Source organism: Penicillium canescens, assembly GCF_028828765.1.
Source record: "Penicillium canescens strain IBT 15451 chromosome Unknown utg000008l_segment0_segment0, whole genome shotgun sequence".
Classification (NCBI taxonomy): domain Eukaryota; kingdom Fungi; phylum Ascomycota; class Eurotiomycetes; order Eurotiales; family Aspergillaceae; genus Penicillium; species Penicillium canescens.
In genome coordinates this window covers 128970-156340 of record NW_026703970.1, presented here as the reverse complement: position 1 = coordinate 156340, position 27371 = coordinate 128970, and the positions used below count along the sequence as shown (strand labels likewise).

At 49.6% G+C, this 27371-nt stretch overlaps 16 protein-coding genes across 16 annotated transcripts; 7 read left to right on the top strand and 9 right to left on the bottom strand.

The window, feature by feature from the left end:
* Positions 1-126: 126 nt before the first annotated feature.
* On the top strand, positions 127-1534 carry N7446_010929 (putative dipeptidase; the record flags this gene model as incomplete). The annotated part of the gene is made up of 4 exons (XM_058519672.1): positions 127-310; positions 362-574; positions 625-862; positions 934-1534. The coding sequence occupies 4 exons, from the start codon at positions 127-129 to the stop codon at positions 1532-1534; spliced, it is 1236 nt and encodes a 411-aa protein (XP_058367196.1).
* A 226-nt stretch (positions 1535-1760) lies between these two features.
* Positions 1761-3519, bottom strand: N7446_010928 (putative flavin-containing amine oxidasedehydrogenase; the record flags this gene model as incomplete). The annotated part of the gene is made up of 4 exons (XM_058519671.1): positions 1761-1919; positions 1978-2095; positions 2146-2204; positions 2272-3519. The coding sequence occupies 4 exons, from the start codon at positions 3517-3519 to the stop codon at positions 1761-1763; spliced, it is 1584 nt and encodes a 527-aa protein (XP_058367195.1).
* A 340-nt stretch (positions 3520-3859) lies between these two features.
* N7446_010927 (uncharacterized protein) lies at positions 3860-4512 on the bottom strand (the record flags this gene model as incomplete). The annotated part of the gene is made up of 2 exons (XM_058519670.1): positions 3860-4059; positions 4449-4512. 2 exons carry the CDS (start codon positions 4510-4512, stop codon positions 3860-3862), a joined length of 264 nt encoding a protein of 87 aa, XP_058367194.1.
* Positions 4513-4900: 388 nt separating this feature from the next.
* Positions 4901-5529, top strand: N7446_010926 (DUF3237 domain-containing protein; the record flags this gene model as incomplete). The annotated part of the gene is made up of 3 exons (XM_058519669.1): positions 4901-5085; positions 5138-5218; positions 5277-5529. The coding sequence occupies 3 exons, from the start codon at positions 4901-4903 to the stop codon at positions 5527-5529; spliced, it is 519 nt and encodes a 172-aa protein (XP_058367193.1).
* Positions 5530-5613: 84 nt separating this feature from the next.
* Positions 5614-7617, bottom strand: N7446_010925 (Zn(II)2Cys6 transcription factor; the record flags this gene model as incomplete). The annotated part of the gene is made up of 6 exons (XM_058519668.1): positions 5614-6054; positions 6104-6413; positions 6465-6637; positions 6701-6980; positions 7069-7522; positions 7575-7617. The coding sequence occupies 6 exons, from the start codon at positions 7615-7617 to the stop codon at positions 5614-5616; spliced, it is 1701 nt and encodes a 566-aa protein (XP_058367192.1).
* A 214-nt stretch (positions 7618-7831) lies between these two features.
* On the bottom strand, positions 7832-9342 carry N7446_010924 (M20 family metallopeptidase; the record flags this gene model as incomplete). Its single annotated transcript, XM_058519667.1, has 6 exons — positions 7832-8064; positions 8114-8241; positions 8297-8600; positions 8657-8745; positions 8802-9184; positions 9247-9342. 6 exons carry the CDS (start codon positions 9340-9342, stop codon positions 7832-7834), a joined length of 1233 nt encoding a protein of 410 aa, XP_058367191.1.
* Positions 9343-10377: 1035 nt separating this feature from the next.
* On the top strand, positions 10378-12121 carry N7446_010923 (uncharacterized protein; the record flags this gene model as incomplete). The annotated part of the gene is made up of 5 exons (XM_058519666.1): positions 10378-10541; positions 10593-10683; positions 10753-10966; positions 11023-11870; positions 11921-12121. The coding sequence occupies 5 exons, from the start codon at positions 10378-10380 to the stop codon at positions 12119-12121; spliced, it is 1518 nt and encodes a 505-aa protein (XP_058367190.1).
* Positions 12122-12567: 446 nt separating this feature from the next.
* Positions 12568-14555, bottom strand: N7446_010922 (putative phenol 2-monooxygenase; the record flags this gene model as incomplete). The annotated part of the gene is made up of 5 exons (XM_058519665.1): positions 12568-12647; positions 12707-12823; positions 12881-13055; positions 13112-13996; positions 14046-14555. 5 exons carry the CDS (start codon positions 14553-14555, stop codon positions 12568-12570), a joined length of 1767 nt encoding a protein of 588 aa, XP_058367189.1.
* Positions 14556-14853: 298 nt separating this feature from the next.
* Positions 14854-16169, bottom strand: sitA (TOR signaling pathway phosphatase SitA; the record flags this gene model as incomplete). The annotated part of the gene is made up of 4 exons (XM_058519664.1): positions 14854-15143; positions 15193-15524; positions 15582-15966; positions 16016-16169. The coding sequence occupies 4 exons, from the start codon at positions 16167-16169 to the stop codon at positions 14854-14856; spliced, it is 1161 nt and encodes a 386-aa protein (XP_058367188.1).
* Positions 16170-16624: 455 nt separating this feature from the next.
* On the bottom strand, positions 16625-18280 carry N7446_010920 (putative alpha/beta hydrolase; the record flags this gene model as incomplete). The annotated part of the gene is made up of 1 exon (XM_058519663.1): positions 16625-18280. One exon carries the CDS (start codon positions 18278-18280, stop codon positions 16625-16627), a length of 1656 nt encoding a protein of 551 aa, XP_058367187.1.
* A 299-nt stretch (positions 18281-18579) lies between these two features.
* Positions 18580-19752, bottom strand: N7446_010919 (lactonase family protein; the record flags this gene model as incomplete). Its single annotated transcript, XM_058519662.1, has 4 exons — positions 18580-18935; positions 18982-19297; positions 19348-19454; positions 19500-19752. 4 exons carry the CDS (start codon positions 19750-19752, stop codon positions 18580-18582), a joined length of 1032 nt encoding a protein of 343 aa, XP_058367186.1.
* Positions 19753-20306: 554 nt separating this feature from the next.
* On the top strand, positions 20307-21035 carry N7446_010918 (carboxymuconolactone decarboxylase family protein; the record flags this gene model as incomplete). The annotated part of the gene is made up of 1 exon (XM_058519661.1): positions 20307-21035. One exon carries the CDS (start codon positions 20307-20309, stop codon positions 21033-21035), a length of 729 nt encoding a protein of 242 aa, XP_058367185.1.
* Positions 21036-21537: 502 nt separating this feature from the next.
* On the top strand, positions 21538-22378 carry N7446_010917 (uncharacterized protein; the record flags this gene model as incomplete). Its single annotated transcript, XM_058519660.1, has 2 exons — positions 21538-21816; positions 21881-22378. The coding sequence occupies 2 exons, from the start codon at positions 21538-21540 to the stop codon at positions 22376-22378; spliced, it is 777 nt and encodes a 258-aa protein (XP_058367184.1).
* Positions 22379-22780: 402 nt separating this feature from the next.
* mep20 (uncharacterized protein) lies at positions 22781-23943 on the bottom strand (the record flags this gene model as incomplete). The annotated part of the gene is made up of 3 exons (XM_058519659.1): positions 22781-22800; positions 22856-23665; positions 23715-23943. The coding sequence occupies 3 exons, from the start codon at positions 23941-23943 to the stop codon at positions 22781-22783; spliced, it is 1059 nt and encodes a 352-aa protein (XP_058367183.1).
* A 1208-nt stretch (positions 23944-25151) lies between these two features.
* On the top strand, positions 25152-25631 carry N7446_010915 (uncharacterized protein; the record flags this gene model as incomplete). The annotated part of the gene is made up of 1 exon (XM_058519658.1): positions 25152-25631. One exon carries the CDS (start codon positions 25152-25154, stop codon positions 25629-25631), a length of 480 nt encoding a protein of 159 aa, XP_058367182.1.
* Positions 25632-26003: 372 nt separating this feature from the next.
* On the top strand, positions 26004-26741 carry N7446_010914 (uncharacterized protein; the record flags this gene model as incomplete). Its single annotated transcript, XM_058519657.1, has 1 exon — positions 26004-26741. One exon carries the CDS (start codon positions 26004-26006, stop codon positions 26739-26741), a length of 738 nt encoding a protein of 245 aa, XP_058367181.1.
* Between the last annotated feature and the right edge of the window lie 630 nt (positions 26742-27371).

Below are 27371 nucleotides of genomic sequence, written 5' to 3'. Positions count from 1 at the left end.
GGTTTTCAGAGATATTACACAGAATGAGAAGTATTGAATGTTTGTAAGCGCGATGTAACGTGCTTATCGATAACCTCTCCAACTGACCTGAGCTCACTCCTCTCTTCAACTCTCAACTCATCAACAATGGACAAGAACCTGTTGGAAGACCAGCGATATGTGCAAAACAAAACCCCGAAACGAAGCTGGTGGATGATTCTCTGCGCGGCCGTAGCTACTGGCTGGTTTGCTTGGCCGTATCTGTGTTGTTCGCCTCCACTTAGGATCGAGGACAGAGTGGAGCGCATCCTATCACAAACGCCCTTGATCGGTAGGAATGAATCAAATTTGCGTGGAGGTTTACGATTGACCGGTTAAACAGACGGTCACGATGACTTCCCCAATTTCGTTCGGGAGGTCTTCCATAATCGCATCAATGATCGCAATTTTACTGATGCCTTTGTCAAGGGCACGCTGCCAGGCCATGTGGATATTCCTCGGCTGCAGAAGGGCCGCGTCGGTGGTACCTTTTGGAGTGTCTACGTGCCATGTCCTGCTGATGGAGCCAACTTCTCCGACGAGAATTATGCAGCAAGTAAGGGAAATACAGGCTGACCGTAAAATGGTATACTCATCTAGTCATAGGTGTGCGTGAGACGATCGAGCAGGTGGATGTGATGTCGCGTGTTCAACAAGCCCATCCCGAGATCTTCTCGACGCCTCCCAATGGCACCACTGCCTTGTCAGCTTTCCGCGAAGGAAAGATAATCTCACCCCTGGGCATGGAGGGCCTGCACTCCATCGGAAATTCCCTTGCCCATCTTCGGATCTTCTATGAACTGGGCGTCTCGTACGCAACTCTGACACACAATTGCCACAACCGGTACGCCGATGCCGCTCTTCTTGAAGTCCCGGGAGGTATAAAAAGGCTGATCCTCTCTGGCACGGCGTCAGTGAGGACGGCAAGAGGCTGATTTCGGAGATGAACCGCCTTGGAATGATTGTTGATCTAGCGCATGTGAGCACGGAGACTATGCGGGATGTCTTGGGCGCCGGAAAGTCCGAGTGGACTGGTAGTCGTGCTCCAGTGATATACAGCCACAGCTCCGCCTATGCACTTTGCCCACATCCGCGCAACGTGCCCGATGACATTCTGGAGCTGGTGCGTCAAAAGAACTCTCTAGTCATGGTCAACTTCGCAACGGACTTCATCTCCTGCACGGCCTCTGATCGCGATGACGGGATACCCGATGAGGACCCTGAACATGCGACTTTAGAACGCGTCGCCGACCATATCATTCACATTGGGAAGCTCGTCGGCTTTGCACATGTTGGCATAGGCAGTGACTTCGATGGTATTCCGACAGTCCCACGTGGCCTCGAAGATGTTTCCAGATTTCCAAGTCTGATCGCGGAGTTGCTGAAACGGGGAGTGAGTGACGCGGATGCAAGCAAGGTGGCAGGCGGTAACTTGCTGAGAGTCTGGGCGGACGTCGATCAAGTGGCACTTCAAATGCAGGCCGAGGGAGTTCCTCCCGCCGAGGACTCCTGGTAGTACATGCTGGCAAGAACACAAAGTCACACAAGGCAACCTTGGAAAGCTTACATGTAAAGCCCAAATGCCAAGCTCTTAGTGTTGCGTCGGGACGTCAACTTATCATAGCATGGTATAGTTTCTTTCTAAATGTTGATACGTATTATTACGATAATTTGACTACCAAGTATCGGGTGCTTGCAATATCGTCCATCTAGGTACGACGGGTACGACCCGACTCATTGGGCTATACGTCCTTTGCCTTGGCCTTCTTGTACCTGGTTCCATGACACACAAGCAAATACTTTGCAAAGAAGTTCTCAGCAAATTCATCGAAGGGCTCATAGGTAGCTCCAAGTCGGTATGCAGCAGCAATGCCGGAGATACACGCGATCTCGTGCATATTCTGCATCGTAACTTGTTATTTCCGCACAAAAAGGGATGATAGAGCTGACAAAACTCACCACCATCGTCCAGCTTCCTGCATATAGCGTCCGATTAGTCCCATTGATGAACATCATCCCTGGAACTACTCTGAGATAGTGCTGCCACCGGTGGCCGAATTGATGCCACCATTTCTGTCTGTCCAGGACAATTAACTTTAAGTCGCTCGGAATGGATCAATCACATACGATATGATTTTGGATGGGTCAATGGCATCCCATGTCCAAAGGTCTTTTTCTTGGTCATTCTGGCAACAGTGGAGTTAGCGGGTTTTTTCTGAATCGTGAGACTGAGATTAGGACAGGGGCTGGTACTAAGAAGATCGTCTGGAGCACATGTTGGTCCTGAGGCAGAGGAGGTTTGTTTTCGCCCAGTTCCTCACGGAACTGATGCTGGTAGTTACTACAATCGAACCCCATTTCGATTTTTGTGGGGTCCGATTCATAGGAATGAATGTAATACATCGGGCGGAATCCCAGCCAGCCATCCTTCTGGCTACGGGGTTCTTGTTCGGCAAATGCGATTTGGTTCTTGCGTTCCTGAGTTGTGGATTTTGCACAGAGCTTGGGATCATACACTGACTCGAAGATCTGCCGGAAATAATTGGAGTCGGAGTGAGTGATGGTGAGGTCGTTGAAGAATTTGACTCCACCCAAGACATACTTCTCGCGCCAGGTAGCATTTTGACCCAGGAGCTTCTTAGATTCGTCTGCCGGGCAGCACATGACTAGATCATCGAATGTTTCTGTCGATGGTTGTCCCGTCGATTGTCCTTCTTCATGGCCTTGCAGTTGCAACACGACCCCCTTTTTGCCTCGTTCAACGATGACCGCGTTGCAATTAAGTCGAATATCAACACTCTTGACGCGCAAGTCTGCCGCCCAATCTCGGTAAAAGTTGTTCAAGTTCGGGAACGTATACATGAGAGGGAGGTTTGGCAATAGTGTATCCGGGTCATACTCCCACAACTTCATCTGGGGATCATTGAAAAGACGCTCTAAGAGGACACTAGAGACATTGGGCGTTTGGTTCCCTGTTCCTAGAAACAATGCCAGGAGTGGCAAGACCATCCGGTTGCTGAAATCGGCGCTGAAACGAAACAAACGCAGAATAGTTTTGACCGGCATGACGCCGAGAATGGGCATCAAATATTTGATGCACGTAAGAACCTGTGAGAGCTTCTTTATTTCTGCCGAGTGTCGATCGACCAGTGGACTCGGGAACACGTTGGTCCAGAAGTTCTTCCCTTTACCAAACGCAACTTGGAGCTTGACCGGCTTTGGCTCATAACCATAACGACGGAAAAATTGGAAAGTGTGTCGGAAGATTTGCGAGCCCCCTTGAACGCCGTCGTTTAACCAACTCGCCCCATATGTAGACTGATCCAATGGGATTGACGTCGCTTGGCCGCCGGTATGCGAGTCGATGTCGATCAGCGTTACTGCGAACTCGGGATGCTTGGCCAAGGTGGCAGCGCAGGACATGCCCGCAGCACCAGCCCCGACAATAGCGACTTTCTTTGACATGTCGATGCTTGTAACCAGTGAGGTTTCTGTTCGCATCCCTTGATGTTACGGTGAATCGGGAATCGGTGATGTCAGGGCTTCGAAGGTTCGATCGACCAATCACAGCCCCGCAGATCTATACAGTTTAGATTGGAATATTGAGGTTATTGAGCCTTAGATTCGTCACTCATCATGTTCAATTTGATAATGATTATGTACACGCACAAGTCATGGTTCCATGATCTCTTAATCTAGATCATCATGTCCAGGCCAATGGTGGACTTGGAGCCTCATAATTGATGCTATACTGATCCATTTCATCTCCATAGTAAAGTGTGAACGTCTTCATTTCTTCCCCCGAAAGCAAATGCATCGTTCCACCAAAGTGTTCTTGGCATCAGTGAAGTCGCCTTTCCAAAGCCGTTTTCTCCAAAGTGAGTCTCTGCGCATCGGGGTGGTTGGCAACAGTAGGTGGCATGGGGTTGAGGACGGAATTTTCGCCGATGACAGCCGATCCCGAGCGTCTGATATGCGGCGCAGCTCGTTTCGCGCTCAGGTAAAGTTGTATCTGGTCGATCCGTGGATACCCATGGTGGCCTGGTATCTGGCGGAGACTGAGGGAGATGAGACTTAGTTAGCCATTCGAGGTGACATGATAGGATACAGATAGGATACATCGCTAATGAGTTAACTTACTGTCAAAGTGTGTGAAAGAACCTGAGATAGATCACTCAGAGTAGTGGTGATAGGATAGAGATGATGAAAGGTCAAAGGTGCCACCAAGATGAGAAGAGATTAGTTATGAGTGGGAGGATGCGTTGAGCTGAAGCGGTGGTGAGGCAAGATCCACATTCGTATTGAATTGCGAGTAAGTGTAGCAGCTTCACCCTATATCTCTTCATAAACAAATCATCACATGACAGAGTTTGTTTTGATATTTGGTGTTTGAGCTACTACTTGAGTCTAAGAACTCACTAGATACGTACATGTGTTGACCTGCAGACAAGCATATCGAGTGAGCGAGTAATACGAGAGCGTTGCCAGACCCATTGGCACTGTGGTCAATACAAGAGTCAATCCGATATCTATACCCGGAAAGAGTCAGCATCTAGCAATTTTGTCCGGAATCTGGACGTGTAACATGTTGGATGAAATCCAGCGTAAATTATGATTGTTGAAGAGTATGTTCTTGGATATTTTGGCAGAGCTGCATCTTTCTGGGAGAACTAAATGCAAGCTCTATACATGTAGTTTATGTAAACGAGCTAGGCAATGCCGAGATATCCGGGGCATGGGGAATCCGAGTGTGGGGAGCTTGTAAGTAGCTTAATTCCTTAAGAATCTTCCCACTTGACGAGTATCCGTTTAGCCCGATCGGATATCCCGGAGAACGCCGGACTTGGAACTTTCCTCCTTCAAACACCTCGAGATTCGCAACATGAACACCCTGTCGCTGCCACCCAAGCTCACCCACCTCTTTACTCTCCGCTGTGCGGTGGACCCGCCAATGGAGGTCGGCAATGGTCCCTATGGAAGACGGCGTTGTGTTCCGATTAAGTCTGGATCAGTACAGGGAAAGTACATCAACGGCGACGTTGTGCCCACAGGAGGCGCAGATTTCATGTATAAGTCCAATGACCCCGATACGATGGACATGTTCTAATGCAATAACTAGGTTGGTTGAGGAGGACCAGACGACACATGTCAATACAAACTACATAATCAAAAGTGTGGACGGGGCATTCCTTTACATTCGGTAACTTCACTTTGACTGAGACCATTGGCTTCAAAGAAAACATGCTGATCAAGAACAGGACCGAGGGCACCAGAGCAGGTCCCCCGGAGGTGCTTCGGGCGCTGATGGAAGGTGGACCGGTAGACCCCAGCCAGTATTGGTTTCACCTGCATGTGAAGATTGAGACTGGCCACGAGAAGTACAAGTGGATGAACAATCGTGTCATTGTGGGACGCGCGACAAGGGCCAAGGGCGAAGTAGCCTATGATGCATACTTTTTGGAAAACCCCACCGAGGCAGAAGAAGGGAAGAATAACAAGAGTTTGCTCTAACTGCCGCACGCAGCAGACTGGGACATCAGACATTAATTTTGATCTATAAACATTTGGGTACATATACAAAGTCGCTCAAGGGCTTCACTGTGCATGAAAACGCTGGAGTAATAACTCGGCCAAATTGACATATCGGCCTTGGCTGACATCTTGCTGAGCCAGGATCTGCTCGGCAACGCCATGTGCCCACACGTACTCAGAATGGAACTCGCGTAGTTCCCATAAGCGCTGTCGGAGCCACGCTTGTTGCGTTGGGTCACTGGTTTCAATCACTGCCATCAATAACGGCCAATGTAGACGTCTGAGTAAATTTGGATCGCTTATGAACTGCTTCTGGGCAATATCAACAATTCCCGCAGTGGCCTGCTGGTGTATGGCTGCAGGCAAGGTATCTACACAAAGAAGGCGACGGTGAAGAATAACCTGAGCGTAGAAGGTAGAGACGGCCATATAGATGGTATTGACCGTTCGGCGAGCAGAGACACCGGCGGCGAATCTCGCAGTGACAAAAAGGTCGGAGAATTTCTAACACAGTCAGTCAAGATCACAGACCTTATATGTTATATGTACTCACCTCTCGGATAGTGAGGATTTCACGAAATATGACATCTGCAGAGTCGGCGGTACCAGCCGCGGAGTCCACGAGGGATTTCCAAGTTCGATGGCGTAGACAAAATCCGTCATGCAGCAGTTCAAGGGCCCGGTAGTTCTCAATGTCATCCAGAACCTCCTCATCGGGATACTGCTCGCCCCAGAAGCATCGGCCCCAGAGACGAGCGCAACGATGCAGATGATCTGGCTGTAGAGCGGGATTCCCAGATTGTGCAACATAATCATTTAAAGACTCGGTCAAACCCATCGGACGGCAGCTGGAGTCGATATATCTGTATGATGTGAGCGGTGTCATCAACATTCAGGTTTGGGAATAGACTCACAATATCCACAATAAAAATTGTTCAGGAATGAAAGACATCTTGGCAACGGTCCCAGGCTCATCAGATAGGCCACCAGACCCAGGAGATAGGAGCATATCATTCACATCTTTGATGCGGAAAAGTTGAGGGTGCGTTTCCAGAAGTGAGCGTACACCCTGGAGATGAAGTTGTAACTATGGGAGTATCAGTAGAAAGCTCATTGGGGATGATACGATATTAGAAAGGGCTAGCCTTACGTGACGCACCGAGTGTCCAAACTGCCACTCCCAAGCTATCATCAAGAAGACTGTCGCAAAGACCGTCTCGACCTCACCCAAAGACACTTGTCGCGGTGTCTCGAGAAGTTGCCTGAACTCTTTCACTGCCAGACTATAATGATATCGCCCATGGTCGTCTGCTGTCGGTCGACCCGGAGAACGCACAACCAAGCCATTGCGATGCATGTCACACGCAGATAGCGCGAGAATCATCCGCATTATTACTTTGTTGGACGCAGCAGGGCCTTGATATAGATGACTGTAGAATATACAACGAATTAGCAGGCTGAAACTCCGGATGCAGGGCGACAACAGTCACCCCTTGCCGCGCAAGTGGAGAAACTCACCAAAAACTGCTCCACTTCCAACCTTTCATATAGTAATAAACGAGAGAGGATGAAGGAAAGTACTGAAAGTACTGAAGATCAAGCGCATTGAGCGCCAGGGAATTGGCGCAAGCGACATTATTGAAATTTAACGACGGGTAGATCGGGGTCGCAATGGGCGTGGAACGGAACGACGTCAATTGGGTTGTGTCGAAGGGCACGAAATCGCCTGCCCAAGAAACGGGGGAAAGACTTGTATAAAGGAGATCCTGTTGGGTATCGACTAGATCTTCGAACTCGGGCAAGGGCCACTGTTCGGGCGCACTCGGTGCCGGTTCGAGATGTCTGATCTGTGTACTCCGTCCACGCTTGACCGGAACTCCCCATTCGCAATTGAGACGCAAGGCGGAACATCGTCCGCAGACTGGTTTTTCTTCGCCGCATTTCACCTTGCGACGACGACAGGTACTACAGCCTACGGGGAAAGGTATTAGCCGGCTCATGGGAAACCGGGACAAAGAACTCACCACTCTTCGAACGTGGGCCGTTACGCCCGGATTGCACGGACATGGATTGACAATCCCCCACCACTCCACACAGACATGAAAGATTGAAGGTTGGATGAAGATGGAAGAATTGAGGGTCTGAGAAGTGCCGAAGCCGATAAGGCCGATAACGCGGGGAAAGCTGAGTCATTCATGACGTGCACGATTTAAACCTACTCTTTGTATACTCTTTTGTATGCAGCTGATACATTGAATTGCCTCTACTCTGATTTATACCGCTACTCCTTTGCAATCTCATCTTTCCACTGCCGCTGCGCAGTATCAAACATGGCAGCTTCCACTACCATATCCCACCCAATGAGCGCCAAGGACTTTCCAACAATAAGTGCTTCAGCGTGAGCATCATCCGTTCCAGCCGCAGCTGCAAATGTCGGATGATGGGGGAATGATGTTGGAGGGGCTGGAATGGCGAACATTGTGTGTAGTGTGGGAGTCTCGTAGCTGACATTGCCTATTGAAGTCAGTCCAACCGCTCAATAGGCTTCATGGGAACTACCTACCGATATCCGAGGATCCTGTCAGAACTTTATCGTGGCGCTGGAGTACCTTGCGATTGTATCGTCCCATGTGTGCGGAATACCGCTCACACAGAGTGTCGTTCAGTCGGACATCGGTATAGAGTTCATCCCTTGAAGCAGATCTATCAGCCAATGGCGCTTTCTTGAATACCAGGGACTACTTACTCTTCAATCTTGACTTGGCAACCAGTGGCAAGCGCACCGGCTTCGATACAGTTGCGCACTTTTCCAATAAGGGTGTTGAGTCCCTTGAGGGTAGGGCTACGAACCTGCCAAAATGCCTTGGTGTATGCCGGAATGACATTAGCAACCTTGGGTGTGTCCAGGAACGCACAATGAATGCGCTGATCTGGAAGTAGCTGTTGGCGCAGAACCGCAACATTGTTATAGGATGACACCAGGGCGTCAAGAGCATTAATTCCTTCCCAGGGGTTGCCGCCAGCATGGGCGTTTCTTCCCGTAAATTCGCCTGTGTTGAAATCACTTATCAGTTTGAGACAAAGAGAAAGGAACCAAGGAACTTACAATGGATGTTTTTGCGGGCATTCATTAAAGTGCCAGCGATTCCATCACAAGCCTCCTCGTCGGGGTAGATTTTCTGGGGACCAGGATGACTTTATGGACAATTAGAACATGAGAATTCCAGTGCTTGTCAGAGGTGAGTACATACGCCATGAGAGAGATGTCTACTCCTTTATAAGCCCCAGCATCGATCAGCTTGGCCTTTCCGCCTCCATTCTCTTCGGCTGGTGTGCCCAGCAGCTGAGCTCGGCCAGGGATTCCGTATTTCTTCAATACAAACGAAAGAGCAAGAAAGGCCGCAATACTGCTAGTTGAGATCAGGTTGTGACCACATGCATGGCCGATGTCCGGTAAGGCGTCGTATTCCGCGTTGAAGTTGATCAACCGTCCACCAGATCCGCTCAGTGCCTCAAATGAGGTATCCAGGCCGTACGCGTGACGAGTGACTGAGAAGCCTTGGGCATCGAGGAAATCGCAGATTGCATTGTGAGCAAGGTGTTCCTCGTATGCAAGCTCGGGGTTGGACCAAATCTGAAAGGCAGATCAAGAAATTAGACATGACTACAGAAGGCCAAATGTAAGAGGATCCAAACCTGATGATTGAGCTCTCGCAATTCCTTTTGAAGTGCCTGGAGGGCAGCATCTACAGAAGCCTTTACTTCTTCAATGTCAATTGCTGTAACAGTCATGGTGGGTTGAAGGCTTTTCTGAATCTTGCTATGTTTGTTTGACAAATGCTAGAGGGAATGAGGACAGTCCAAGTTTAACTACCACAAGGGCCTCAGGTTCCTCCTGGACGACATCCGATGCATCCGATGTTGTCCATTGATTACAAAAGATAATCAGTCACGTAGTATTCATGTGGCGTTTGCCGACAGAGTCAGGCGATTATCGTCACAAGTGGAATCATCTCAGCCTATGGCCAGGGGCATCACTTGGGAACAGACCTATGCCAACAAGAGGGGGATGTATGAAGCGGAAATGACGGTATCTTCCCGCGATGTTTTGCCAATGGAGTGTGGCCCCCTCGGCAAACATCCATAGACACATGGATTTCTCCAGGTTTCTAGAGTGTGGGGAACAACCTACCACCTGCCTATAGTTGCTAATCAATCGCCAAGTCCCCTATCCGATATGTCTATTCTCGTCGGACCAAAGATAGGTAAAAGTGGGTTGCCGATGAAGAGTGCTGATTCGCTGCACTAGCCGATTCGAGGTTAATCTTTAGCTCCCTGGGCAATCGATATCAAATCTTATTGTTGACAACAAATCGAGGGGTAGGATAGGCAGAATTCAATATCTTTATGTACGAAGGAACGTTATTTCGGCATCTAGAATTGCCTTCCGTCGCCTCGCATTGCCGTCAATTTTGCCCGTGCATTCCTGCCAGATGATATCGCTTAAACCCCGCCTGGGATTAGAGGCGAAATGAGGTTTATCAACGTAATCATCGCGAATCTTAACTGTATGATCACGGAAATCAGGGCGGAGGGATTCCCTATCAACAAATTTCGTGATCTATACGTCGCCACCATTGCCGCCATGCCTAGAAGGTTAGGGCTCGGCATCCCAGCCCCAAAGTGATATAGTCCCCTTGACAGACCCCAAATTGATAGAAATAAACAAGTCAAACCGTCGCTGATATAGTACACGCTGTTGTTGCTACTCATTTATTTCTACAAAATTCGTCGTCGTCGTTTTTCATTTTGAAATCCTACAACGTCATGGAAAAACAACAACCGCCACTCGGAGGCGTTAAAGTCGACCTAGGGAAGCTCAAGATCGAGTCTAACTCTGCCGCTCGCGATGTAGACGTTGGTCAGGTACTTGAGGTTGAGACTAATCCTGCATTGGAGAAAAAGGTCTTGAAAAAAATCGATCTCTTTTTGTGAGTATTTATTCTCTTCGATGATGGCAATTATGCTGATGCCGACCTAAGAATTCCTCTCATGGGAGCATGCTACATGCTCCAGTATATTGATAAATTGGCAATCAGCCAAGCAACTCTTTTCAACCTTCGACAAGATTTGGTACGTTATATGTGATTCGGTATTGTGTTGCTTTGCCAGGAAAACATACTAACACTATCCCTATACTAGAACCTGAAAGGCAGCGAATACAATTGGGCATCGGCCATCTTCTACTTTGGATATTTTGCATGGAGTTGGCCTAGCTCTTATCTGATTGTCAGACTTCCATTGGGGAAATACCTCAGCGTTGCAGTCTTTGTCTGGGGTGGAGTGTTAATGTGCCATGCGGCCTGCACAAACTGGGGTGGGATCATGGCAGCCCGATTCTTCTTGGGCGTCGGAGGTGCGTTAGGATATCCATCCCTTCTCACGTTCTTCTGTGGCTAATGTAACATACAGAAGCTTCTATAGCCCCTGGCTTTGCTCTTATAACGGGCATGTTCTACACTCGAGCAGAGCAGCCAGCCAGACAAGCAGCCTGGTTCATTGGTAACTCTATTGCTGTGCTTTTAGGAGGCTTGATTGCATATGGCATTGGTAATATTAACATTACCACTATTGCCCAATGGCAGCTGTTGTTTCTTATTCTCGGCGCCGTCACCTCTGGCTACGCTTTTGTTCTATTTTTCGCACTGCCAGACTCGCCTGCCAAAGCAGTCTTCCTAAAACCGAACGAGCGTTCTGTTGCTGTGCATAGAACGTTGAAGAACAAGACGGGTGTGCTGGACACGGGCAATTTCAAATGGGGCCAGGTTTGGATGGCGATCAAAGATCTCCAAACTTGGTTTCTCGTGCTCTACACTCTTTGTGTCAACTTCTGCAATGGTGGTATCACCAGCTTCTCTGCCATTATCATTTCCGGTTTTGGATTTGGTCACCTCGAGGCCCTTCTTATTCAGATGCCAATTGGTGGTGCCCAGCTCGTTTTTCTCATTCTGACATCGGGTTTCGCTGCTATCGTTCCCAAGAGTCGGATTATCATGATGATCTTTAACACAGCAGTCTCAGTTATTGGCATGCTTCTTATCTGGAAACTGGATGACACCAACCGAGCAGGCAAGATGACCGGGCTCTGCCTGGGCAGTGTCTTTGCTGCTAATATTCCTCTGTCCCTGAGTCTGATAAGTTCGAACGTGGCCGGGTTTACGAAGAAGAGTACTGTAAGCTCTCTTATGTTTGCGGCATATTGTATTGGCAACATTGTGGGACCTCAGTTCTTCATCCCATCAGAAGAGCCTTCATACCAGGTCAGTCATTATCATATCCGTTCAGTTATTCATGGCTAATAAATGAAAAGACCGGAATCAAAGCAGCAATGGCAGGACTTGCCTTTGGCATTTTCTTCCTGATTTGCCTATACGTCTTTTACATTTGGGAAAATCGCCGAAGGGATAGACTTTACGGTTCTCCTAGGGAGATGACCGAAGGAGAAGAATTGCAGGACGAGCTTTCCAACAAGACTGACCATGAGATCGAGAGCTTCCGATATGTACTCTGATATAACTTAGCATGTAACCATAGTACTATCGCAGTGTCTAATTCGTGTCTTTTTAATTCAGTTTTACCTTGGCGTGAGACAATGTTTTACGACTTCTCCGTCTACTGAACGATGCAAAATCATATCGCCAGATTCATCAAGTATCAGTATAATGACCATTGTGTCTGCGATAACAGGATATATACTAGAAAACCACAACGCATCGATATTGAGGAAAACATCACACTTTCATCCTGAACCCCAAAGATATATCTATCACCTCCACCAGGAGCCTACGAAAGGACGTCATCGTAAAAATTTCATATTGCTTTCAATTTATCCATACAACTAAGCCACATTACAGTCTGCTACTAAATTGGCCGGTGAGTCGGTAGACAACATCAACGCCCCTACAACGAGTTTCTTTAGCTGAGTGCATTGCCTTTTGGAGGCCCGCAGGTGTCAACCTACGTTTGGATTTTGAGAAATCCGGCAAAGAACTTGCCGATTTCCGTATAGTCACCCAGGCCCATAACGGCAGACACATCTGGTAGTCATGATCTGTTAGTTTATGATCTGATTGGCAAACGATGGCACATCACTTACATTGATCAGGGCGAACAATAAGGATAGCACCTTGTGTCGGATCAATGCCGAGGAATTTGTATGCATGGCCGTGACCTTGGTTGTAGCTTTCATCGTCATAATAAATCTTGTGCAGATCTGGAAAGTTGTGTCAGCACGGAACGGCATGGTCGTGTCATAAAAACCATAAGTTACCTCTTGTTTGATTCTTCCCAGATAGTGGATAGAAGCACCCGGGAATTTGCTCCAGTTCAACTTCATGCCGCTTCCCATGGCCAATCAGGATAGTCTCGATCAGGCTGTCAATATCTTGACTCTTAGGCGTGAATTTGTGGATTGGCCCCTCCTCTGAGCTAAGATAATCTCCAAACTAAAAGAAAGAAACGTTAGATGGTGATCAACATTGAAACAAATGGGCAGACAAACTCTGTTCAGTTTTAATTGATTCTCTGGAACCCCCAGATCACCGACAAAAGCCATGATGCGCCATCGGCCATCCGATTTGAGACACTTCATGAGTTGCAAGGGCTGAGAGTCACAGAAGCGCACAACCTGTGCACTAGGCATTCGCATGCCAACGACCACATTTGAGGCGAGTTTCGCCGATTCCAATGCAGATGTGATAGGCGAGACATCATACTGTGCTGTCAATCCCGCCGTATATTTACCAGACTTGATAAAACCTTCTTGGAACTCGGCAGGCGGAGTTGCAGCTCCAGATGAGAACAGTTTGGAGAAATATCGATCGAAGTTAATCAGATCAATGGCGACCTTTTGGCGTTCCAGGACATAAGTCTCCAGAAGTGAGGGAGTAGCGAGACCGGTGAGTATTTCGCCGAGCTTCCAGCCGATATTGTAGCCATCCTGAAGACTGACATTCATGCCCTGTCCAGCCTTCGGAGAGTGGGTATGACAGGCATCACCTGCCAAAAAGACTCGGTTGTCCTTGTGGAAGAAATCGGCATGACGTTGACCAATTGCATACGCAGACCACCAAACAGTTTCTACGAACTCCACTTTGTATGGGTGGAAGATGCTTTGCGCTTGCGCCTGCAGATTCTCTAGGGTCACTTCTTTTGGGTTGGTTCCTGCGGCAAGTTCAATATAGAAGCGTGTGAGGTTGTCGCTATCGCCCTCGCGGGGGATGATCAGAATGTTCCCGGCCTGAGACCGGATAGTCGATTTCTTGCGGATATCAGGGAAATTTGTTCGAGGAACCATGTCCATGACGCCCCAGACGGCATCACTGCTGTCTCCAATCATCTTGTACCCTAGGGCTTTACGGACAACACTGTGTGCCCCATCACAGGCCTAGAGTCGAATTAGAACGAAACTTGGATACAAATAAATGAGCACTTACCAGTGCGTACTTAGCCGCAAAGGTTTCTGTCTTTCCATTCTTCTCTGCGGTGACTTTGATCGGATAAGCGTCATGGTCTGCAACAAGGACGCTATTCACTTCAACACCGGTCACGTTGTATCCATAGTCGATTTGCTGATCGTTGTATTTCCGCATCAACTCAATGAGGAGTCCATTAATTCGGGCTTGGTTCAGAATAACATGAGGCTGATGCGATAGACCTGGCTGCGTATCTGCTGTTCGACCTGTCCGTTTGATGACACCAGCACCATTGTCGGCCCAGAAGTTGACTTCCAGGACATGGTAAGCCTCACGAAGAAGCTCTTCGCTGACCCCAAAGCTTTCAAAAATCTCAACGGTTCGACATTGCACGCCGTCCGCCTGGCCCATCTTCATAGGGCCATCACGCCGCTCCAATACTTTGCAGCGTACGCCATAACGTGCAAGCCAAGTAGCAGCACAGAGCCCAGCAGATCCGCTACCACAAATAAGAACGTCGACTTTCTCCATGGTGTCAAAAACGCAGAATAAGCGTGCGTATACTCCGGGGGTCTTTTATGTGGTGTCCGGGATTAAACCCGTGAAGTTCGGAATACATCCCGGGTTCGGAACAGGACACGACCTCGGCCATTTGCCTCAACTTTTCCTATGTTGAACCCGCTGTGGTAGTAATGGTATTCATTCATCCTACTTCATACATGACAATGCTTCTTCCCAAGAGGCGTATGCATCATTAAGTCTGGTCTAAATCATTATATAATGCTCCCTCCGAAATACCCGAACGCCAGCGCCGGTAACTCGGCTCATCTTACAAGAAGTACTCGCTGCGGCCTGGTCGCGAGGTCGGAACGTGCCGCTGATCATCACTAACTGCACTAAACAGTTTGAAGGTGGGCTTGAGGTCGTCTCCGATCTCACAGACCGAGGCCAAGTTCCCACACCGGTAGCAGTAATTGGGCGCACTCCACACTGTCACGACGTTTTGGTTGTTAAAATGGTATTTGTAGCCTTCGTTGACCAGTTGGTGTGCACGCGCGATCAACGAGAGGTCGTTGACATGGCAAAACTCGTCCGCGACTCTGTCTCCGAAGAGCCATCCTGAGTATCATTAGCCGTGCTCGCATCAAGGGACCATGTTGGATCTCACCTGCTCCTCGAGGGCTGACGGCCCAAGTCTCCACGTCATCTGGATCAGACCAAACCAGATCACAGAATGCACCTTCGTGGGGGATCTCCTGTGCGCGCGCTACCACACGAACCTGGTCTAGTGTCCGAATCTCAGGACTCAGGCCACCATGAACACACAGTACTTTGCCATCAATGATGGCGCCCAATGTCATGAAATCGAAGACCTGACAGCATGCCTTCCACACTGATGCACTGCCATATTTTTGGAAGCATTCTTCATAGAAACCGTAGACTTGGGTAATTTGTCGCGATTCATGGTTGCCGCGGACCAACGTAACTCGATCGGGGTATCTAGCAAAAATAGGTTAGCGGCATGCTCTTGTCGTTGCAGGTCCGAGGGTCGCTCACTTCGCCTTCAGACATAGCAAAAGCGTTAAGGTCTCTAAGCTGAAGTATCCACGGTCCACATAGTCTCCCAGGAACACAAAGTTGCGGTTGAGCTGAAGGTCTGCAGAAGTATCACTGGCCGATCGACTTCGGGTGCCCGTCTCTTCCTCGTCCTTGGAGTTCACGCTAGGGCCACGGAGCTTCTTGCGAATCTTGGGGTCTGTGATGCTGGATGGGGGTTCGATATCGGCGGAAGTAATAACGGAAGGAGAGGTTTTTGGCGAGTCCAGTTCAGTGCCATCAGGTATGCCACCAGAGACACGAAATAGTTCGAGCAGATCGTAGAATTGACCGTGGATGTCACCACAGACCGTGACCGGCGTCGAGACTGGTTGGATATTGGATTCTGCACATGTCAGTATGAGAAGACGAGGCCACAGACCGATCCTGCTTACCCTCCATCATGTATTCCTTGACGATCTCACAGAGCTGCTTCATGTGTGGTTCTGAGAGATACTTGCAGTCCTTGGCTGCCTCCAGCCACTCATCAGGGCCGGCATTGCGCTTCAGCTTAGCTGGCCCTGGCTGAGGGATCTTGCTATCAGGCATGGCAGTGGAATGAAAGATGAAAAGGAGGGAATGCGTGAAAGATGCTCCGAAGCAGAGTGTGTTTCCCCGCAAGATGCGTACTTCGCTGTTGGCCGCCTTCGCCCGCCGAACTGCCGCTACCACTTGACCAGTTGACTTCTCTCTCAAGTGTCCACCTGGACAGCTTCACATATGTCTATGTTATTTGTTGACCACCCAATCAGATCATTTCTTAGTCCTGGTTAGACCCGATATTCCCGTTGGACAACCGGGCACATGGCTCAACGGTCGCTGGGATGAATCTGTGCGTGATTATGCCCGTGAAGTTTCACTCATACTGGGAATACAACCAGATTACACTACAGGGAATGGAGGTGGATATGTTCAAGGGGTGATCATCAACGACATTCAGTCATTTCCCTATATACTCTTTTGCAGGGACAAAATATATCTACATAGAAATTATATAAATGCAATCAACCGTCAATCTTAGTCAGGAACTCCGTAACAACGTCGGCAAAGGCCTGGGGCTGTTCCACCATAGGCAAGTGGCCGGCACGGTCGATGATCTTGAGCTCAGCACCGCCCTTCAGATCAGCGGCCATTTTCTGCATAGTCTGAGGGAGGACACCGTCGTTGGCTCCTGCAACAAACAAACCAGGTACAGTGGCAGAAGCCATACGCTCGCGGATATCGTAGGCGCAGAGGGCCTGCACACTGTGGGCGAAGCCCTTCAGGCTGTTGGTGCGCACCGCCTCCTTGACGGGGGCGAGAACCTCAGGCTGGGTCTCGTAGGACTCGGGCACGAACCAGCGGCGAGTTGTGACCTCGGCCAGCTCCTCGCCCACAATGGGCTCCTTGGTTTCAGGGTCCATAGAGCCCTCCTTCTCACAGATGGCGACACGGTCACCCCAGGCCTTGCGGTTGGACTCGGGGGCGGAAGAGTTGGTGTCGCAAGCGATGAAGGCTCCAACGCGCTCGGGGTGGAGGAGGGAGGTATTGAGAACGGTGACACCACCCAGGCTGACACCGATCAAACGGGCGGCCTTGGGAGGTACACGCAGGGCTTCCAGCAAGGTGGCGACGTCAGAGGCCAGCACATCAATGTTCACGGGCTGCTCGCCGCTTGCAGAGCGGCGGCCACGGGTGAGATAGCGCAAAATGCGGTAGCGCTGGTTCTGCTTCTGGGCGAAGAAGGCATCTACGAACCGGTCCCAGATGTTCCAGTTGACTAGGATGGAGTTGCTCAGCACCACTACGGGTGCGTAGGGGTCGGTGCTACCCTCCAGACGGTAGGGAATCTCGACACCATCAGCCGTAGTGACGAAGGACTCGACAGCCGGGCGGGTAGGCGACGGGAATGTATGAGTGCGTCCATCGTTGGAGTTCCAGGGTCCAACGACATCCGAGGCGGCCAATGATGTCAGCTCACGGGGAGCAGGGCCAAAGGTATAGTACCACTCATACACACGGCGGTTCTTGGAGGTCACCACGTCGCTCATCAGGCGAGTACCCCAGGGAGTGCTCATGGAAGCCTTGTGGGCATCGCCTCCGAGACCGTTGACTGGGGCATACTCGTGGAGGACAAGGTGTTCACGCGGGGCAGCGGAATCAATAGCTGCAGTAACAAAGCGGCGACTCCGACGCCATCCAGGCACACGAGAGAGCATGTCAAAGTGTTCCTCCCGATACCATTTCTCCAGATCAGCTTCCTTGGTGGGGTCAGTGGCAACTCGGACGGCGACGAGGACGCTGCCCCGGGTCTCGGCATCTGTGTCGGCTTGGTCCTCCAGCGGACGGAAGTTGGGGCTGCTGCGCTCATCGACCAGATCGTATAGCAGACGACCCACGTCAATCTGTGCCATGGTCTTCTTCTCGCGCTCTGTCTTGATCAGATCAGTGCGCAGCGACAAGTAAGTCTCGCGGGTCAATTCGTCCATGTCGGTGATATCGTACAGCGCCACATACTCGGGCTGCTCGCCATCGGTCGCACGGAAACGGAAGCCATTGGTGACGAAGGGCAGACGCAGACGCAGAGGGCCATGTTCGTTGTTATACCAGTCGTGGAATTGAGTGTCTGGCAGCGAGCCCTTGGGCTGCATGGTGACGTAGAGGAGACCGGGAGTAGGCATGATGAGGAATGTGCAACTCAAGAGTTGAGTTAGTCAAGAATCAAGAGTCAAGAATCAAGCAAGAAGCAAGGATCCAAGACCGTAGTCTCATATAGACAGAGCTTCGGCATTCGATTTGCCCCTCCGGATGAAAGCAAAGCGCAACCGAACTCGACTGCCGATGTTCCCCACGCTATACTTCACTACTCTACTATACATTGCGCACACTACACTCTACTCTACACTCTATACACTATATTACCCTCTATAACTCTATACAACTTCTTCTATTTTGGGATCTACGTATTTATCATTATCATTTAATCGTACCAGATCGCGTTCATACCAAACCCTTGCTCCGGAATATCCACACGCGCCACTCGTGCGAGCTTCTCGTCGCGCCAGCGGTACATCTCCACGAATCCGAGTTGGTCATCGCATAGCGCCAACCACTCGTCGCTGAAGTCGCAAGGGCTGACAGCGTTGGAGTGGCCGCCACTGGTTGACGTGGGGTTGATGAACAGCTGGCGTTCGATCTCGCCGTGCGGGCCAAGCTTGAACGCGGTGATGTAGCCGGTCACGTCAAAGTGGTTGGATCGGGTGGTCGCAAAGAGGTATTTCCCGCTCTTAGTGCAGAAGGTGACGTCGCCACGGTACTTGTTGCGCGGGGGTAGGCCTATTGGGTTAACACAGTCGCGGGTGGGAACGGTTGCATCACTCACCAGAGGGCAGCAGAGGGTACGTGATATGAGTGAACACCGGCTTGTGGGTGCGCTCATCGATCACGTACACGGCCAATCGGTTACCGGCTTCCATCAGCGCGTACAGGTACTTGCCGCTGGGATGCATCTCGACCCAGCGAGGGTGATCACCGGGCTCGGGGGCCTCCAGGCAGTCCACGAGCGTCAATTCACCCGTCTGGGGATCCTTAAGATGCGTCCAGATCTTGTTGGCCGACAAATCGGCCGAGTACAGGTAGGTCTCTGTCGGGTCGAACACCATGCCGTGGATACCGGTCTTGGGGTCGTATTCGTAGTTCTGTACATTGCTATCCAGAGCTCCGTCGGGCTTGACGGAAAACACGTTACCGTAACCGGCGTAGTTGTAAAAGGGGTTGCCATAGACATTGTAGGGGGCTTGTGGGCGGCGAGGACGAAGATGGCACGGGTGTTGGTCTCGCTGCTGGGGGCGAGAGCTGCTCAAGGTCAGCGGGGATCTGCAAAGGACTCTTAAAACGTACGGTGGCCAGCAACGGGGTGCGACACTTGATGAACAATCTCGGTCGGGCTGTTGACGGCGAAGCTGTTCCACTTTTTCATGGCGGCACCATAGATGGCCTTCTTGTCATGAGAGAAGGTCATCCATGAGATTGGCTCAGCTTCGGGGATGTCAGTTTTCTTGACCAGCTCCAGAGTGAGGGCTTCATCATCGAATTGCACCGTATAGATGCGACCGGGCTTGGTCCAAGTACCGACCATCAAATGGTGCTTCATATTGGCGACTGAGGTAGAGAATGTCCGACGAGGAATGGCAAATGCCGAGGCGAGTGAACGAAGCATGCAGTTGAAAAGAAGCGAAATTATCCGCATGCGGGGAGCTGTGTCGGCATCGGGGGGGGGCGGCACCGGGAGTGTGTTTTACTCACTGCCGACCACGTAGTTCAACTCCCATTAACGACATTGCCTAGGCGTTAGCGTCGGTCTTGATTCTGCTAGGTTCCATAGCAGAATAATCTGGGGTAGTTGGAGTCTGAATATTCTATACATAACACTCAATGGGACTAGATATAACTGAGGAAGTAGAGATCTTATAGTAGACCTAAGCAATAACAGAATTGATGTTCGCTTTCTCCTGGGATGTCTGTTATAATCCATCCTTGTGCATGTTACCTCTTAAACTATCTGTAAGATTATCCAGCAGTCCTGTCTGTACATGCACTTCTGCCCACATAGTTCGGCCCCGGAGAAACCCTCCCCCACACCGGGTAATACCTTTCCCCCATATACACCCGCTCGGTTATGACATCGACAAGATGCCGTAACTGAACATGCACATTTTCCGCAGGTTAACTTCTGGACATACTGTCGAGATTGATCCATTCTGTGCTCCTGTTGCTTTCTCTAAGCATACACGTACCGGCCCTATCAATCAAATCCGCACCATGCGCTTGCCCTACGCCCCTTCCACCCCGCCTGCCGATGCCTCGGCCGACACCGTTGATACATATGCCCGCATCGCTGCGCGTAGAAACCCTCGACCATTGATTCCGCTTGACCTATCCCTCCTCCATAGCCCGCCTGTTGCTGATGGCTGGAACAGCTTTATTGGAGCTATCCGCTCCCGTACCCTGGTTGATTCTGGTGTCATGGAGCTGGCGGTTTGCCGGGTCGCTGTGCTTAACAATGCTATCTACGAATGGAATGCCCACGCTCCACTAGCTCTTAAGGGTGGCATTAAACCCGCTGAATTGCAGGCTGCTCGCACATTACCTTCCACCGCCACGGGGGATGTTGCTGAGCTCGAGAAGAGCGCGCTTACTCCGCAACAACGGGCCGTTCTACGCTATACCGACCAAATGACTCAGACTATCGCTGTGGAAGATGAGGTTTTCGCTGAATTGAAGACAGTCGGATATGATGATCGTGAGATTGTGGAGCTTACCACTGGTATCGCTGGGTACAACTGTGTCAGCCGGTTTTTGGTTGCGTTGGACGTGGGTGAGAACAATGCCCGCCAGATGAAGAGCGTGGATGAATTGGTCGCCGCCTTGCAATAAAGAGAGCATATATCTAGCATACGTCCGGAGAAACCATTTCCTGTTTACGGAAATGATTATGGCCTCTAACTACATTGCACACGTAATAGGAGATTCTTCTCCTGGTGATAAAGGTATCCACTCCCGCCGCGCTATCTCAAGTCAATTGAGTTCCCACCGAAAACAATCTGCAAGTCGAATTGTCAAGAGGACCGACTAATTGTGCAGATTGGAGTACTGGCATGACATGATTGCCTCAGGGATCAGGCCTCCTTTGTTTGGTTGCCCTAGTCCATAGCACTATTTTGCCTGCTGCTCCTCCATAGAGTATTATCATCCTCTTCTCCCTCTCCCCTCCATAGGAAAGCTCCGTCCATCAAAGTACCTGACATCATGCAGGGCGGAACGGCGGAGTCTTGGTATGCCGCCCCGCCAAACGATATTAGTCAGCTTTCCTTGACCGCCAAGCAAATTCTGGTCCCTACATCGCGAAGCCATTACTTCATTATTGTCATGTTCGAGGATGACAAGAAAACACACGAAGCTCAAAGGGGCCCCCGACTATGACGACCCGGGATTCTGGAATACTCGCTTTGCGACAGGCTGTGATGTGGGTGAATGGTTGAACTCTGGTGAAGCGCTTCTAGATGCAGTCCTATCAGACCTAGAAAACCGGCCTAGCACCCAGAAGGACATGATCATGACTCCACGTGTCTTGCACCTTGGTCCTGGCGTCTCACAACTTGGAAATAAGCTACGGGATCGATGTATCGAGCGACAGTGGCAGGGCAATGGCATCGTGGTTGGTTGTCCTCTGTCTATTGTGTTGTTATACTTGACTAATTATCCATCACAATCTATCGCAGAATGCTGACTTTTCTACTGAAGCTGTCCGTCGTGGTCAAGAGTTAGAGACCAAGAAGGAACCGACACATGCCATGCACTGGCTACGTGTTGACTTACGGTCCTGGAATGATGTCTCTACTCTATCTGAATTCGCGCCATTCGATGTGATTCTCGACAAAAGCACTAGCGACGCTCTAGCCACTTCCGAAGATCATCACTTATCCCGTCACGACCTTTTGACTAGTTGCCCAGCTGTTCAAAAAATACTGTCAATGAACCCAACCATCACGCTGAGGCCCGTGGAGCTATTGGCCTTACAACTTTCTCCTTTGACCAAGAAGGGCTCGACATGGATAGCCCTCTCATATTCAAGCATACGCTTTGATGGACTTCATCACCTAGCAGACCACTGGACGCTCCGGGCGCGTTTCCCATTAAGGGCACCTGCTGGTCCCGTTGCCACTTCGATTTATGCACCAGAAGTGTTCCATTGGATGTACATTCTGGAGCGGCGATGATTCTGGCTGCGAGATGTCTCAACCCACTTGACGGATCATTGGGAATATGTCCTGCTTGAGCTCGGGTGATGCATTCATGCTGCTAAACCGGTGATTTGTGACATCCAGCAGAGGTGCATCGATAGCCTAGAAACTCGATGAATATATACTAATGTTCACTCATTCAGATTTGGCAACTACGGAACATGAAAATCTGGCGACATTACGGCCTCTACGAGCTTTTTCCAGCTAGGCAAGAAATTCCACCATGGCTTCAAATTCCCATTGACGTAACTACAACTTCAACACATGACATCAGTTCGACCCCATTTGCATAAATCCCGCAACACACCGGCTAAATTGATCTTAAATATCTATCGCGGGCAGCTTCCTTCAACTCCCGCGGATCTAATACACTGGCGATCAGCATCCAAGGTAGATTGCTATAATCTCGTTAGTTTTCGCCTCCCCGGAGAAGTCTGTGATCGAGAAACTCACCGTTTGCGTACAGCGCATAAGAGTCTGCATTCAACACCGCGTTGCTGCTAGAGAGGGCAGTAGCAGCAGAATATCCGTATCCAAGGTCGTCGGTTCCCGGGCTGTAGACACCTGGGGCGTGGGTGAACTCATGCAAGGTTGTGGTGGCCTGATCCTGTGCGTGACAGCTACTCGCCAAAGCCGGCAGGTCGGAATAGTAGATGTCGCAGTTGGCGATGATGTTCTGAGACGGAAGTGTCCAGGCGAGGACATTAGTCTCACAGTACCCGTACACATCAGTGCAATAATATTTGGTCGACCCCGAAGAAGTGGAAGCAGCCTCCTTGGCGACAGCCTTCAATCGAGCGGCCACGACCTGGCGAGTGGCGGTGGAGGTTGTCTTGAAGTACTCGCTGAACTTGGAGGCAGAGCCAGAGAGCGCAGCAGAGGCGGCAGCATTTGCCAATGACACGGTGTTACTCAGGGCTTTGTCCAGTGCCGCCTTTCTGCTAGAGCTGCTGCAGCTTTCGGCCGTTCGTCGATTGAGAGGCTTGATAGCTTTCAAAACACGAGATGCCTTGGCACCATCTACCTCGATTTTGAGATCATTCGAGCGGTAGGGCAGATATCCTGTGACTGTACCATTGGTGACGATAGGCACAAGGCCACTCGACCGCAATGTCAGTGGGCCTCCAGCTGATAGGTCACTGGTAGTCGCAATGTCGAACTCATCCTCAAAGGTCTCTCCTACCGCAAGCGAGGTAAGGGCCTCCGAGGTGAGACCTTCAAGCCTGAATCGGCGCTTGATTCCTTCGAAGGTAACCTCCTCATCTATTCGAATTTAGCATTGGAGGTAGGTTCGCTCAGGGTCTTAGCATACCATTTTGAAAAACGTCGACCTTCTTCACGGGTGCACTATCCCGGAAAAAGTTCAGATGAACAAAGGTCACATCCTCCTTGCCAGAATTCTTCACCGCGGCTTTGATGCGGGTATCACTGACTTGAGTCAATGCGACATCAAGCACGGATGCTCCATCAGCTTCGACTGGTAAGCTGTGCACGTATTGGGCGAGGCCCAGGAGAGCAGTGGACAGTGTAGCGAAACGCATGGCGAGTTTCAATGTATGATGACCTGTGATTGCGTTTCGATGCTTGGATATCTTCTTTCACGACGTGGGGGACCGGATACTTATAGCTGGATGGGCATTGATTGCGACACTCTGAATGTCTGCCGATTATCTCAATGATCGTGATCGCCCATCGCCATTGCGGAGAAAAGAAGGTAGTATTCCATAGCATTGAGCAGCCATGACTACTCGTGGCGGACCCTGTATAGGACGAAGGAGCCACGAGGAAGGCTTCTAACTGGTCGTAGATTCTTCAAGATAGCTACCTCTCTGCAGATCTCCTATATACTGTCTTCTTGGCCCGGCGGAATCCCGTACCTCCAATAGACGCTGCACAGCAACTTGTATATCGAGATTGAGGGGAAGTACATGAAACTCGGTCGGTAGTAGTTGCATTTGACCTTGTCTGAGGAAGAGCAGGTGAATCGATAAGACCACTGATTGTCCAATGCCAATAGAGAATATACGAATCCCTCTCTCTATTCAGTATACAAATTAGTTGCTCTAGGTTTCTACAGCGGTATCTATCGACCACATAACGAGCTCACTGGAGGCCTAAAGAGAGGCATTAATACTAGATAAGATCATTATTCCGACAAAATAGTAGAAAAGCATGTTAATCTCGCAGGACATTGCTAAACCATTATCCGCTAACCGTAATTACTGTTTTGGTACATCCCCTCATCGTTATATGGCGCCAAGCCATCGACCCTGCATTTATCGCCGGACTCCGGTGCCAAGATACCACCCAAGACGGCGCCGGAGACTTGACTGCAGACAGAATGCTTAGACTCAGCCATTAGAAAGCTCGGTCAGATAACTGTTTAGAGCAAACAGTGGCTTGGCTTTCAAGTGTGTCGAGGAACCCACACAGTGTGCCGCGGAGGCCAAGCCTTAGAGAGACGGGAGTGACACGGAGCCCGGGAAGATGGGGCAAAGATGGCCCTGACGAGAAGACTCGGCGTGGGACGTCTATTTTATTGGCTAAATATAATTCTGCAGGGACGCGGGGGCATTTACTTCCTATGAAGGCACAAGTCAAGGCTCGGCCTGGGAACAATTATCTTCTTTCACTTTTTTTTCTTTCGTGAAATAACAGCCTCATCTTGATTATTATTTACTAAAGTTGTGAGAAATCCAAAGTTTGCTCATTTCCCTCCTTTGTGCCACAGAGTCTCCACGTGCGAAACATGGACTCAGGCTTGACTCTGCAGGTCACATTGGCGTCTCAGGTCCCAACCATCGGGGCACAGCAACCACCCGCTATTCATATCACAGCATCGGTCTACAATGCTGCTGACTTTCCCGTTACCTTTCTCAGATGGGCTACCCCATTAGACCCCCAAGCCGGCGTGCTAGGGATCTTTGAGGTTCGGGATATAGCAACGCATCGGACAATGCCCGTTCCTATTATAAAGATATCACGCAAACTCCCTGCCTCTAGGGATGATTTAGTGGAAATACTTCCACGCCAAACCCTGCAAACTACAATCAATTTGCCTACAATGACCCTTGACAAGGGAAATGAATATTCTATTCGTGCACGAGGAGTTTGGCACGCTGTGTGGCCTACCGAGTCAGTGAATGTCACCACATCGCAGCTGGAGAATATTAAGGGTGCAAGTCGTGGGGAATTTCTTTCGAATGAATCGCATGTGAGGATTCAGTAATGAATGTATTCTGAGTTAGATCTCACCATTGAGAGTAGCATTAATGAAATGTTACTTGAGCTTGTCCAACCATAACCGTCATAATGCAATTTAACAAGTGGCAACTGTCCTTCGTATGGCTCTTTTGCATGAGGGCTGCATGACTTTTCACGTCACTGTTCCTTTCTGTCACACACCGTATAACCCAACAGAAGGGATGCCACCTTTCTCAATAGGTACGTGACACCGGGTATGAGTTTCATTGTGGCCTGAATCTGCTGCTATATACCATATCATCTGGCGTGCTGGATTTTGTTCGAAGTTCCTTTTGCAAGCAACAACAGCCAAAATCACCCTTTATCTCGATTTACCCGCAGATCTCGTGGAGGTAAAATGAAGCAGCATAACATAAATCCGAAAGAAGATGCCAGGACGGTATTTGAAGTTCTCAAAAAGGGTGGAATTGCAATCATTCCGGCTGATGTCGGCTATGGGATTGTCGCGATCGACCCCGAGGTCTTGAACCGGATTTTCCTCACCAAGCAACGTCAACCAAACAAGCGACACGCCATGATAGGCAGCTACGCTCTTCACTGTGCCCTTCATGTACTTTCGCCAACCCAGAGAAGTATGGTCAAACTCTTGAGCGTAGATTTAGATGTCCCCATTGGAGTCGTTGCCCCATACCAGTCTGATCATCCCATTATACGAAAGATACCTCCCGAAACGTTGGCACAGTGTGTCGTTGCGGGAACCGTTGCAATGCTGGTCAATGGTGGTGCATTACAGGAAGAACTATCTCGACTGGCCACCACAGAGGAACTCCCTTTGATGGGGTCATCGGCGAACATGACAGGAAAAGGAACAAAGTCTGCAGTCGAAAATATTGAACCGGAGATTTTGAGTGTGGCGGACATTATTATTGACTACGGGAAGCAAAAGTTCCACCACCCTCGACTCTCCTCTACCATGATTAATTTCACAACATGTACAGTTTTGCGATATGGTGCTTGCTATGATGTGCTACAGGATGCTCTAAGGCGATTTTACGGGGTCAGAATACCTGATGACCCCGGAAAGTCAGTTTTGCCCTCTGGCCATAGGGTCGACAAGACAGATACATTCAACTAGCATGGTCATCGGACTCGCATATCCTTTCTCAAGCTCACCACGGGGGATGCCTTGAGAAATAATTTTCGGTTGCTCTCACATCACGAATATTGTCAGATATAATTTGGCCGATTGTTGTATTGTGAGCCTCTGAAAGCAAGCTTGGATGCTTGCTGAAGGTCGATTTCAATAATTATTCGTTGGCGCTTGTTTTGAATCCGCAACACTGACACGATGGTAGCCCAAAATCGTGTTAGTTTGATGTCGTTAAATAGTGAACCATAGATTCACGATTCATACGAGATAATGATGACTGAAATCTTGAGATGATTTTGGTCATGTAAGAAAACGAACAATGGCGTCAGTCGTTCAATTCGCGCTTTTCAGATATTAGAGATAGATGAACATGAGCCCTAGAACTATCAAATAGAGACGCGTCTATTTTGTGACCGAGAATTGATAAACTGATTCGATAGAAGGCACTTGGCTTGTGGCCGAGGATGAAATATCTGTAAAGACTTTTGTATGAGAATACTAAAATGACAAACCACTTGACCAGAGAGAGGCTTACACCAAAGATGTGATGCAATCTTTATCAGTAAATATGGTTTACCATCAGGCTAAATGCTATACATGTTCTAATTACATTGA